A 12,184-nucleotide genomic window follows, 5' to 3' on the forward strand; every position below is an offset into this window, starting at 1 on the left:
GTGTCAAGCTCCCATCTCCACTGGATGTGAGCCACAGCCCACTAGGCCACGGCGACAGCCGCAGGACCAGGGGCACACACTCACACGGCTTCACCTCGAGGCTCACCCACAGACCCCGGGGCCCAGGAGGCGCCAGGAGCCCTGGTACTGTCGCACCTGAAGCAGGCTCACGGGTGCGGCGTAGGGCCCAGGCTGCCCCCCCGCCGTCTAAGCCAGGCACTCCTCCCACCTGCTCCCCGTGCTGAGCAGACCCTTCAGCCAGAGGCCAGCTGCAGTCTACCAAAAGGAGGGTCCGGGTGACAGGCAGTGGGCAGGGGAGGTGGGAAAGGAAGAGGGCAAACGTTTGGCTTTTATAAAGTCAAGGAAATTTATTTCCTGAGGTCATGACACAGGAAGTCGACTCCGAGCCGCTGCTGTGGAGCTCTGGTGAAGGTCAGTGCTGACCGCATGCTGGGTGACCAGGAAGCTGGAGTCTTACCACAAATGTGCAATGACCTCTGCTTAGTGTTCAACATGGTGGCACCTGTCCTGGGGCACCACCCAGGGGCAGCCCCTGAGCCCGCTGGGTGACGACCAGGCCTGGGGAGGTGGTGACAGGGCCGGCCGTCAGGCTTCACTGCGAGACCTCGGGAGGGGGGAGCGTCAGCAATTGGGGCCCAGCCGCTNTATCAGGAGCCTGTGGAGAGGAGAAGCAGCCTCAGCCTGGGGCCCAACGGCACCCACATGGCCTCCAGGGCCTGCCAGCTGGCCTGCGGCCCATCGCCCCCTGCCCCCCGCCCCAGGGCCAAGGAGCAGAGGGAGAGAGGCCGCTGACCTTCTCACTGCTGCTGGCAGTCCAGGGCGCATCCCGCACCACAAAGCCTTTGGAGGGGGCCTTGGACTCCTCGTGCACGGGGGGCTTAAGGTAGCCCTGCAGAGCCTCACTGTCCACCACGTCGGCCAGCTGTGGGACAGGGAGGGGCGTCTTATCAGGCATCGGCCCAGGCCAGCAGCATCTGAGGACCACTGCCGCAGAGCTGCCCTGGCTGCCGCCTCCCCAGGTCCCGACTCACGTATTCCTCCTCCAGGTTGAGGATGTGATCGATGGCCTCCTCCACGTTCTCCGGGAGCCCTGTCACAGTGACACAGTTGGGGTCTGGGGCTCCAGTCTGTGGGAAGCGGATGTCCACCTGGAAGGAGCACATGTTAGCCCAGGGGCCGAGGGAGGCCTGTTTCCAGGAGTGTCCTCTGAACTGGTGAAGGTGCAGACCCCTGCTCTGGGTGCTCTTGCCTCCCCTGTATGGGGGGCTCAGGGGCACGGGGTCCCCGAGACACCATGTTGGAGAAACGCACCACTTGGCTTGCCAGCCTGCAGGTGCCCTGCCCTGTGGGGCGCAGGAGTCGGGGGCCACGGGCATCCAAGGAGGATGTGCACTTTCTTATTCCCGGGCTTCTGGCCACTCCGGGGACTCACCTTGAATTCATCCATGATTTTTCGGATGGCTTTGCCTCGGGCGCCAATGATGCGGGCGTGGACACGGTGGTCCAGCGGGACGTCTTCAGAGACCATCTGCTCAAGCTCGCCCACGATCTTCAGGATGGCGTTGCGGGCGGCTTCTGTGTTCTTCTCGTACCCTGTGATGGTGATTTGGTCCTGGGGCTGAAAGAGGAGAAGGCGGTCAGAGAAGGGGGCGTCCTGCTGGGCTCCCGAGGCAGCGGCTGGAGGGCCGAGGCGTCTACAGCGCCCTGAAAAGTAAGCATCAGCTCTAGAAGGAAGGAGGCTGAGGGCCGGTGCTGCGGTGAGACGGCAGGCTCCCCACGTCCACTCAGCACTGTGCCCACCAGAGACAACCAACGCAGGACCAGAAAGGACACTGCCGATGAAGACGGGCAGCAGGAGTGTGGGCTCCAGAGCAGGGGCAGACGGGAAGCAGAGGAGGCTGGTCCTCAGGACGGGGAAGAGCCGGTCCCGGCGAGGGGCAGACCCAGCGGGGAACCACAGACTCTGGAGGGGACACCAGGGCAGTCAGAACCAGCGAGCAGGGGCAAGGGAGGCCGGCTCTGCCCTTGACGGGCGCAGCCCCGCTTGGCCACGCCCAGCAGTGGACAGCCGTGCCTGCTCCACCCGGCACAGCTTGTGGGTGTTGGCCAGAGCGGCTGAGCTCCAAGTCCAACCTGGAAACTGGTAGATAGGGGACAATGGTGGCAGCCAACCCATGGGCACCAGGGCAGTCAGAACCAGGAGCCAGGAATGCAAGGGCCAGTGGAATAAGAAGTGGGGCAGGCCAGGGGGCCCTGCTGGACACGCTGAGGTGGGCAGGGCCTGGTGAGCTGCTGCTGGTGCTCTGTGGGCAGGTCCTGCTGGGCCCCAGGACGTGCTAGAAGAAGTAGCCCACACCAGCAAGCAGAGATCTCGCAGGGCAGCCGGGGCCACCCAGAGAGGCCCAGCCTGAGGGCAGGATGGCCAACATCTGGGCAGGACCAAGCTGGAAATGGACCTGAGGGTGAGGCAGGAAAGTCCAGTGCCAGAGGTGGGAGCGGGATCTGCCTTCCGATTTGTCTTGAGCGAGCAGTAAGGAGGCCATATGGCTACAGAGGAGCTGGACCTTGGTGGTTTTAGGTCCACCTGCTCCCAGGGCCCTAGGAGCTGGTGGACAAGCATGATAGCCTAAGAAGGACCTGCTGGGGCTCCTGCCTGCCGAGACTGAACAAGTGGGCACAGGGGAAACGCCCAAGGTCCCCAGGGACACCCGTGTTGAGGGGCAGAGATGTGGTCACACCTCAGGCCCAAATCAGATTCTCAGACCTGCTCTATAAACTCACCCCTGACCCCAGCTGGGGGTCTGGCTGATGCGTGTCTGGCGACTGCGTCCAGGTCAACACCAAGGTCAGGGACGCCCACTGGGTCCCAGCACCATGCTCACGCTCACCTGGCTGCCATCGTCCTTGTCCGGAAACTGGATGTTCACGTCGTGCTCCAGCCGGATCTGGGTGATCACTGCCCCCTTTCTCCCGATGATTTTGGGATGGTATTTGGGGTCTACAGTGACGCTCAGCTTGAAGCTCCGTAGAGCCTAGAAAGACAGAGTGAGGCAGAGGCAGTTCAGCCACACGCGCCTGGCTACAGTGGCCTCTGACCAGTGCTCCAGGCGTGACCCCCACCAACAGCTGAGAGCGAGCACAGAGACGCTGGCCGCTCTGAGAAAGCCGAGGTGCCTGGGGTTGGCACCCTTGCTCAGGACTCTCCCGGGCCGGCCTGCCGGGCTCTGAGGGCTGATGTGAAGAGACGCACGCACTGGACTTTTAAGGAGAAGCCGAGGAAGAGGCAACCGCAACATCTACGGCAGAGGGCCCGGGAGCTTGGGCTGGCCTGAGCACACTCCCCGGGTGAGCAGGCGACAGACCTGCTCCATGCCGGTCGCAGCAGCAACCGTCCCTGTGGTGGGCCCTGTTCCCACAGTGGCAGCTGCTCCAGGCCCCCGACCACCCTCTCCCATGCAGGTGGCGCTCAGACCCTGCATGTAGCACCGTGCCTGGGGCGAGGAGGAGTCTTGCCCCACTGCACAGCAGGGAGTCCTGGGCTGGCTGGCTACATTTCTTACAGGGCCTGAGGCACCCCAATGTTTCTCCTGGAATTATAAATCAATGCAACTGTCCAACTCTTGTCGTCGTAAAGGGGAAGACTGCCTGGCCCTTGGCTCCTCCCACAGGGCTCTCTGGTCCAGGTCCCTTGGGGGGTGCGTCCTGCCCGGCCCCACTCACCCGGTCCTCCTGCTCAGCCTGCAGCTCCTTCACGCGCTCTAGCAGCCCGGCCTTGGCTCGGTCCAGATTAGCAGCGAGGCCGGTGATGGCGATGACGTCAGACTGCCGCTCAGGAGCTGGGACGTGAATGTTCACCTGTACAGTTGGGAGCAGGGATGATGTCTGGGGCCAGGCAGCAGGTGTCACCTGGCCCCAGGTCACAAGCCCAGGCTGGGGGTCCAGAGGGAGGGCAGGAGGGAGGTTAGAGCAGAAGAAGGTGATGCCAAGGGTCCCCAAGGGATGGCGGCACTTTGGAGCTGTGGGCACATCCCCTGCACGTCCCCAGGGAGCTGTGGTGCGCAGCCCACCTCCATGACAGCCTGGAAGGAACTCTACCTCAAACTCGTCCATCATCTTGCGGATCCCGCTTCCCTTCTGCCCGATGATGTAACGGTGAAGGTCAAAGGGCACCTCCACCTCGATGGTGACAGGAACCAGAGCCTGTGGGAAGGGCAAGGTTGGGCCGAGAGCAGAGGGCCTGAGCTCAGGGCCCTGTCCCTCCTGCCCTGTGCCCTGATAAGCTAACCAGACCTTGACCCATGGAAAGCAGGAACAGGACAGGGCTCAGCCTTGGCAGTGCCCTCCTGAATAGCAGGCCTGAGGCCCCCAGGGAGGGGCATGCAGCCTCGAAGCCCGGCTCCTACACATCCGAGGTCCCTGTGGGACCCTCCTGACGGCTGGTCGCCTGCCCGGCCCCACTTGGGTCTGACAGCTACTGCCCTGCGCCCATCACCTCTGCAGGTGAGCGCTACAGCTGGAGTCTCTGTCCTTCTGAGGCAGATACACCGTGGTGTCACAGTGTTCACACCAAGACCAGCGTGGGTGGCACTCAATAAATATTCAGCGCCACAACCACTCACGGTCATAACGAGCCTGAGATGGCTGCTCCTTCCGTGATGCCGGGGCCCTGTGCTTACACCTCAGGGCCACAGTGAAGAAACCTACTGCCCGTGGTCATCAGGGCAGCTGCCCAGCCCCTGGGGAGGCCACGCACCTCCAGTGCCTCCTTGGCTGCCTCACACCTCTCTTTTCGGCCAGAGATGACGATGATGTCGCACCTCCGTGGAGAGCCAGGCTCAGCGTCTCTGCCCTCCCCGGCATCCTCACCGTTCTCCTGGACAGCTGGCTCTGTGCTGGGGACTGGGGAGAGGAGAGGTGTCACCTCTGCTTGTCACTGCTATTTGTCAAGCGCCTGCTATGTGAGCGTGGGAAAGGGAGGGAAGGTCCATTCATCTTCCAAGCCGAGGTCTGGACAGGGAGGGCAGATGGCAGGTCTCACAGGGGCCGTGAGGCTGGTGGCACAGGAGACCTGGGCTCTGCATGTCCCCTCCTCACCTAAGCCTGGGCTGAGAGACACCACAGGAGTGGACGAGGCTCGCAGCGTGTGAGAGTATGAGCAGCCCTGCGTGTGCAGCTGAGCACAGGCCACACAGCTGGTCCAGTAAGCTGCCTCTGAACAGGCAGGGGGAGGCCAGGAGCACGGGGCCTGACCACAGAACACAGACCAGGTGGGACCAGGTGTGCAAGCCACAGCCCAGACACCACCTGTCCCCTCACACCCGTGAGCGCCACAGCCACCTAAGGGACACCTGCTGTGGAAATGCTTCCGTGGATGCAGGGGTGGGCAAGGACGCAGGCTGTGACCTGGACGGGTCTGTGCAGCTGGCCGTCCAGGTGTGACTGTGGACACACAGGCAGCAGGATTCAGCTGGCTTCCTCCACAAAGCAGCCCGAGGTAGGGGGGATTGCAATGGCTGCATGTGACAGGCTCTGTGGGTGTCACGCTAGTGACACTGAGTGAACGCAGCTGGCTGCAAGGTCCTGAGGCCAAACGGGGCCCACGAGGACGAGTCCATGAAGGCCACGAGGACGAGTCCACAAGAGGGTGCACATCCTTGCACAGGCGCCTGCGGCACTCCTCCCACGGTCAGGTCCCCAAGCACAACCAGGTGACAGATGGGACACAGCCTACTGTGCTGTGCAGCAGGGGAAGAGGCTGCCCACACACATTTGAACCCAGACAACGTCCCAGGGCTGACCCTGCAAACCGCAGCTGCCCACGGCTGCCCATAAGCCCTGTCCCCCACGAGCGCTGGCTGACCCGGGCCACCTTCCAGATCAGGGCTCCACGGCTGGGGTCCAAGCAGCACCAGCACTGAGCAAGGGGCAGGGCAGAGGCGCCAGGGAAGTGCACGCCAGCCTGTGTGGCACCTGCAGGACCCACCTGGGTTCTCCTCTCTGTCTGGGAACTTGATCTGGACATTGTGATCCCGAGTGATCTGCTGGATCCTGGAGCCTTTGGGGCCCATGACAGATCGATGGAACCTTTGGGGGATGGCGCACTCCACCGTCACCTGGGCTTCCTGAGGTGGACACACACACACGGAGACAGAAGAGCTGGGGTCGGTCCTTGAGCTCCGCTCAGCATGCCCTGCCACCTACACCCGCTCTTCCGAGGTGACCCCATGGCAGGGCAGCAGGGCCCATCCTCCCTCTAAATGGGTCCTGCAGCTTGAGTACACCACAACTGATGCCCCACAGACATGGTCCCTGGGGCACTGCCTCCAGGGTGCACAGGGACAGCTCAAGAGGCGGCTTTAAAAAAGCCTGTGCTCCGGGTGGCTGCTCCAGGGACTTGCCCTGGTGCCCTCTTCCCCTCAGAGGCCGCCCTCACGTGGCCCTTGACAATTACATAGCAGGCGTGCTGGGTGGCAGGCAGACCTTCCTGCATGCCCGGCCCTGGCTGCACCTGCACCTCCCATCTGCTTCCCAGTGGCAGGCAGGGAAGTGGGGGGCGGGCGGAGCGCCAGCCCACAGCCTCTGGGGCCTTACCAAGTCCTCGATGATCTCCTGAATGCGCTTCTTGGCTGCCTCCACACAGTCCTTGGCACCTTTGAGGGTGACCTTGTCGCTCTGTGTGCCGGAGCGCGGGAAGCTGACCATCACCCCACCATACTCCTCTGCGATCTCCCGCAGGACCTGGCCTCTTCGGATGACGAAGTGGCGGTGGTGCTTGGGGTCCACCAGCATGGAATCCTCGACCACGTTGTCCTTGATGCAGAGAGGGAGGAAGGGGAGGTGAAGCCCCACCCAGTGGCACCAAGCCCCACACCCAGGCCCGTGCCCTACCAGGTTCTGGATCAGCGCCTCCAGCTCCCGCTGTGCCTCCCGGACAGCGTCCTCCTTTCCTATGATAGTGATCAGGTCTTGGTCCTTGTCCTCCGCGGCTGGGAAGATGATGCGGGCACCCGTGCTGTCACGCACCTTGCGGATTTTGCCGCCCCCCTTGCCAATGAGGAACTTGTGGTACTCTGGCTTGGCTCGGATGTCCACGGTGAAGCTCTTTGTTTGCTGCAGAAACCAACCCCCAGTGTGTGAGCCCCCACTGCCACACTGGCCACGGTGCTGGTGAGCAGGAGCATCTCCCCTCAACGGGCACACACACTCAGATGGATGGCACTCGTGGTCTTCTGCAGAGCCATTGGAAGATGGCAGCCAGGTGCAGACTGGGACCCTGGTCTTCCCACTTACCAGCAAGGACTGATCTGGACCTGCTGGGTGTGGTACTGTGCAGTGGGAGGTGCTGGCCCCACGCAGGCCCTGGGGTTGGGCGCCTGGGCACAGCAGATGCGCATGTCAGGAGAGTCCACCACAGAACCCTGCTTCCCCATCGCCCCAGGTCCAGGGCCACCTCCCTGCACTCAGGACTGCTGCGTGGCCTATGCCCAGCAGCCATGCCCAGCTCCACTCAGCCACTATCACCAAGAGCACAGTGAGCGAAGGGCCAGAGACCGTACACAGCAGAACAAGGCCCCATCTGACACCAAGAAACCAGGCTGGGAGGGAGGGGAGTGCTGGGCAGTAGAAGTGGCCAAGTTATTGTCACTCTGGGTGCGTGTCCGAACACATAGCAAGGATCCCATGAGAACGCACAGCTACAGCGTACCAATTAAAAACAAAACATGAATCCCAGCAGCTCGGAAGGCTGAGGCAGGAGGATCTCAAGTTCAAAGCCAGCCTCAAGCAAAAGCAAGGCACTAAGCAACTCAGTGAGACCCTGTCTCTATAGAAAACACAAAACAGGGCTGGGGATGTGGCTCAATGATCAAATGCCCTGGAGTTCAACCCCCAGAACCCCTCTCCCCAAAACAATAACAACAACAACAAGACACCATGGGGGAAAACTGTTAGAAGAATTTCTTATTCCTTCCTAAAATTCTGGTAAAGGTTAAAACAAACCAAAAACCAGGGCCCAGCAAAAACAGTTACTGTGCCCTTCTCAGACCCCAGTGTCTTCAGCAGACTCATGGAGGAGCAGTGGGATGCACGGCCCTGTGATCAGGACCCAGGGGCCCTCTGGGCCAGAGGCTGGGCCACAGCAGCAAGAACGCAGCAGGGGAGATTGGCTGTCATCCACATACTGTAAGCAGCTGCCACCCTTCAGACAAAGGCCATGCCCAAGAGCCAGGCCACCCAGAGGCAGACCCAGCCCAGCAGCAAGGCAGGACGGCCTCGAAAGCAAGCGTGGACTTCCACAAGCAGACAAACAGGACCCCACCCCGTCCAGTGCAGCAGAGCCACAGACGCAGCCCCTTTAAGACTCTTCACGAAACGCACGCACACACGCACGCGGGCGCACACACACATTTTTATTTTATCTTTTTGCAGTTGTGGGACTTGAACCCAGTGGCTCCTGTGGAGCTCCCTGTCCCCCCCTCTAATCTCTGTGGCACTGGGGATGAACCCAGAGCACTCACCACTTAGCCACACCCCCAGCACTTTTCACTTTGGGACAAGGAACCACCGAGTTGCTCAGGCTGGCCTGGAGCCTGCTGTCCTGCTGGGTGCCGGGATTACAGCGTGGCCACTGCGCCAGGCTCAGCCCTCAGCAAGGGCTGGCTGTGGAGCTGCTTCCTGACGGGCTATGGAGAAAGGGTGCTGGGCTCCCAAGGGAGGGGGCGCGCGTGGGCTCACCTTCTCCTCCGCCAGGTGCAGGAGCTGCTTCCTGGCCTTCTCCACGTCAGAGGAGGGGCCCCTGATGACGACCGTGTCGCTCCCGGAGCCCTCCACAGGGAAGTGGATGTGCACGCCCCCGCACTCCTCCATGATGGCGCGGATCAGGCGGCCCTTGGTGCCGATGAGCGAGTTGTGCAGCTTGGCAGGGATGGAGACCTCCACCTCGGCGATATTGGCCTGCAGCGGGCAGACAGCAGGCCTCACCGCAGTGTGGAGGGAGGACGGGGCCGGCCTGGGGGACAGCAGGCCTCACTGCAGTGTGGAGGGAGGACGGGGCCGGCCTGGGAGAGACTGCACAAGGACAGGCCCACACCCGAGCACTGGCAGTGCAGCAGCAGGACACACTCAGCGCCATGGGACGTGAACTGCATCCCACGTGCCGAGGGGTGAGGAACAAGCATGGAGCAACAGAGCTGGAGCGACCCCTGCCTGCCTACCATCTCCACCAGGAAGCAGACATGGGAGCTGCATGACCGTCCAGTGAGGGCAGCAGAGAGAACCCGAGGCCCTGTGGCCACCCACACACTGACCCCGAGGACACCAGAGCAGGGAAAGGTCCTGGGAGAAACAGGCAACGGCCCACAGCTCAGGACCGAGCCACCCCTGCCCTTGGCTTCCTGGGCCAGGTGCAGCTCTAGGAAGCAGGATGGGGATGGACCAAGCTCGCCTCTGATCTGGTCCAACAAGACTGAAGAACGAGTCCCCAAAGGTGCAGACTGTCCGAAAGACTTACAGCTCAAAATACTTAGAGGAATACAAAATACCCAGCAAGACACACCAGCTTTCAAAAGAACAGGCAAAAAGAACCCACGACAAAGAGAACAGAAAACAACCCAGAAACAGAGATGACGGGACCAGCAGGCCACGGACACCAGGCAGGTGTCCTGCACTGTCTGTGGTTTGCAGCCTGAAAGAAGACTGCCTGAGCTGGGCACTGAGGACACAGAAGACGTTAAGACTCAGACTCAGCTTCTGGAGTCAGACCCACTGATGTCCAGAGGGACACTCACCAGCTGGGATCCTGGAGGACAGGCTTGCCACCCAGGCAGACTGAATGCGCCGCACAGGGAGCAGACGTGAGCCAGCCGGCAGCCTGACAGGAACCAGGCCCAGAAGCCCACTCCCAACACGGCACTTTGCAAAAATGCGGGAAAGACTAGGCACCGGACACACTCTGGGGACACCAAGGGTCAGTGTTCACGCCAGAGGGAACAGAAGGCACAAGCGACCGGGAGCTGCAGGAACAGCGTCCACTGGGGAAGCACACATTACCTATGTCTCTTAAAAACAATCGGTCAAACCAAAAGGTCAATGATCCACAGTGGGGGGGTCTCGTGACCATACAGGCAGGGGCAGAGGCCCACTGTGTCACAGAGGGCACACACTGAGGACCCCGGGTTGGATCTCCAGAGCCACCCTGAATGTGCCAATGCAGCGGGGAAAAGAGAATCCTAAAAGAAAAGGAACTGGTGAGGCATGGGGACAGGACGAGGAAGCTGCAGGCACACAGCTGGGGGAGCAGTAGGTGGGGCCGCAGCCCCAGAAGACTAGCATGTAGCCAGTGCCGCCCTGGGCCACACCCCACAGCTGCCTCTGCCTGTGGTGTCTCTACGGGGTCCCCTGCGTTGGTTCTCTCATGGTGGACCCGTTCTATTCGCAGATGGACAAGATGGATGGGAACTGGGAACCTGTGCACAGAAGGCTGAAGGAGAGACAGGAAGGCAGGGTGCCGTGGAGAGCAGGGGCAGAGCGCTTCAGAGCCAGCCACACAGGAGACACCTCGCAGTGACAGGTTGGGGGCCAAGGCCCCGAGGGTCTGAGAAGGTTAAGGGAGTGGGCAGGGCCACAGCCACACAACACTGACCCCAAACACACTAGGCATGATGGACTCCACAACACCTGGGCTTTACTGCATCTAGAAACGCAGTCTAATGTTCTGGTCAAGCATATGGAGGACGCCATGTGCAAGACGTGGCACTGGATCAGACTGACCAGACAAACCACAGCTCAGAGATTCCCCTGACGATGCAAGTTGTGGATAGCAGACGTGCAGGCACTGTCAGGAGGGACGAGTGGGCCCTGCTGTCTGGTTCTCAATGAGGGGGCAGAGGCAGAAAGCAGAAAAAGGCAGAGCAGAGGACCAGGAAGCTGTGTGCTAGTGACCTGGCCAGCACGCGTGAAAGAACCCATCAAGACCAGAACAAGGGGGCTGGGGATGTGGCTCAAGCGGTAGCGCGCTCGCCTGGCATGCGTGCGGCCCGGGTTCGATCCTCAGCACCACATACAAAGATGTTGTGTCCGCCGAGAACTAAAAAATAAATATTAAAAAATTCTCTCTCTCTCTCTCTCTCTCTCTCTCCCACTCTTTCTTTTGGAAAAAAAAAAAAAAAAAAGACCAGAACAGGGAGGGGAGGGGCTGCTACGGTGGACACCACCACAACGGCAAGAGGAGACACTCCACCACGGGGGGACGCCGAGCCACCCTGCAGACCGCAGAGGCTCTACCATTAAGGGGGACCATGAGCCACCCTGCAGACCACAGAGCCTGCACACCTGCCCACTGCAGCTGTAGGCCGGCCCTGGCCATGCCTGGGTGGCAGCTACCTTCCCTGGCTTGAAGTGGTGCTGGTTTCCTGGGAGTGCACGTCAGAACAGACAAACTCGACACTGTGAGTGATCGTACACTGCTTTTTTTAAAGAAGCTGAAGAAAACACGGTATGCCTGCTCAGATGACGCTTTTCACGGGCTCAAGAGGACCAGGGCTTGGGTCCAAGGTCACTGCTATGGGGCTAAGTGATGAGCACCCAACAGACAAGAGGCAGAACTGCTGACCACTCGCCCAGCAATGCCTGGTTTTAGAGCTGCAGTGGCCACCAGGCCTGACCACCCTGCGTGTGGCCCACCGGGAGCCCCCGTTACCAGGTCTTTCTGGATGGACAGGATCCGGCTCCGGGCAGCCTCACAGTTGGCTCTCTTGCCTGTGATGATGATGGTCTCGGAATTGCTGTTCTCCGCGGGAAGGTCGATCTTGGTGTTGCTTTCCTCGCGGATCTAGGAGAGGGAGGCGAAGCTGAGAGACTGCAGGCCTCCCAGACAGGGGCACTACACACTTTGCCTGGAGGGGAGGCCCGTCTCCGCCTTCCCACAGCAGTCACCTTCTTGATGTTTGCACCACCTTTCCCAATGATGTTCTTGTGAAACTGTTTGAAGATTGGAACAGAAATCGAATAGCTATTCTCCACCTGCAACACAGGACATGGCAGTGACACCGCGGTCAGACATGCGCCCGGAGCCTGCTCTCCTCCCAGCCTAGCTGAGCATCAGAATCTGTCCTCACAACCACCTGGCATGTCACAGCCAACTGGTCTGAAGTCCCTGTCTACAGCA

At 61.1% G+C, this 12,184-nt stretch overlaps 1 protein-coding gene across 1 annotated transcript in view; it reads right to left on the reverse strand.

Annotated features, from left to right (window-relative positions):
- Positions 1-613: 613 nt before the first annotated feature.
- The window catches only part of LOC107138872 (high density lipoprotein binding protein), a 31,147-nt gene continuing 19,576 nt past the window's right edge, over positions 614-12,184 (reverse strand). The window contains exons 15-28 of the mRNA XM_048808003.1: positions 11,953-12,039; positions 11,717-11,848; positions 8,755-8,973; positions 6,910-7,131; positions 6,613-6,831; positions 6,005-6,143; positions 4,775-4,920; positions 4,117-4,221; positions 3,742-3,876; positions 2,910-3,053; positions 1,454-1,639; positions 1,053-1,169; positions 815-943; positions 614-676 (exon numbers count right to left, since the gene is read on the reverse strand). Of these exons, the coding sequence (XP_048663960.1) occupies positions 614-676; positions 815-943; positions 1,053-1,169; positions 1,454-1,639; positions 2,910-3,053; positions 3,742-3,876; positions 4,117-4,221; positions 4,775-4,920; positions 6,005-6,143; positions 6,613-6,831; positions 6,910-7,131; positions 8,755-8,973; positions 11,717-11,848; positions 11,953-12,039 (2,043 nt within the window). The remainder of the gene's footprint in view (positions 677-814; positions 944-1,052; positions 1,170-1,453; positions 1,640-2,909; positions 3,054-3,741; positions 3,877-4,116; positions 4,222-4,774; positions 4,921-6,004; positions 6,144-6,612; positions 6,832-6,909; positions 7,132-8,754; positions 8,974-11,716; positions 11,849-11,952; positions 12,040-12,184) is intronic.

This window comes from Marmota marmota, unplaced genomic scaffold (assembly GCF_001458135.2).
Source record: "Marmota marmota marmota unplaced genomic scaffold, marMar, whole genome shotgun sequence".
Lineage (NCBI taxonomy): Eukaryota > Metazoa > Chordata > Mammalia > Rodentia > Sciuridae > Marmota > Marmota marmota.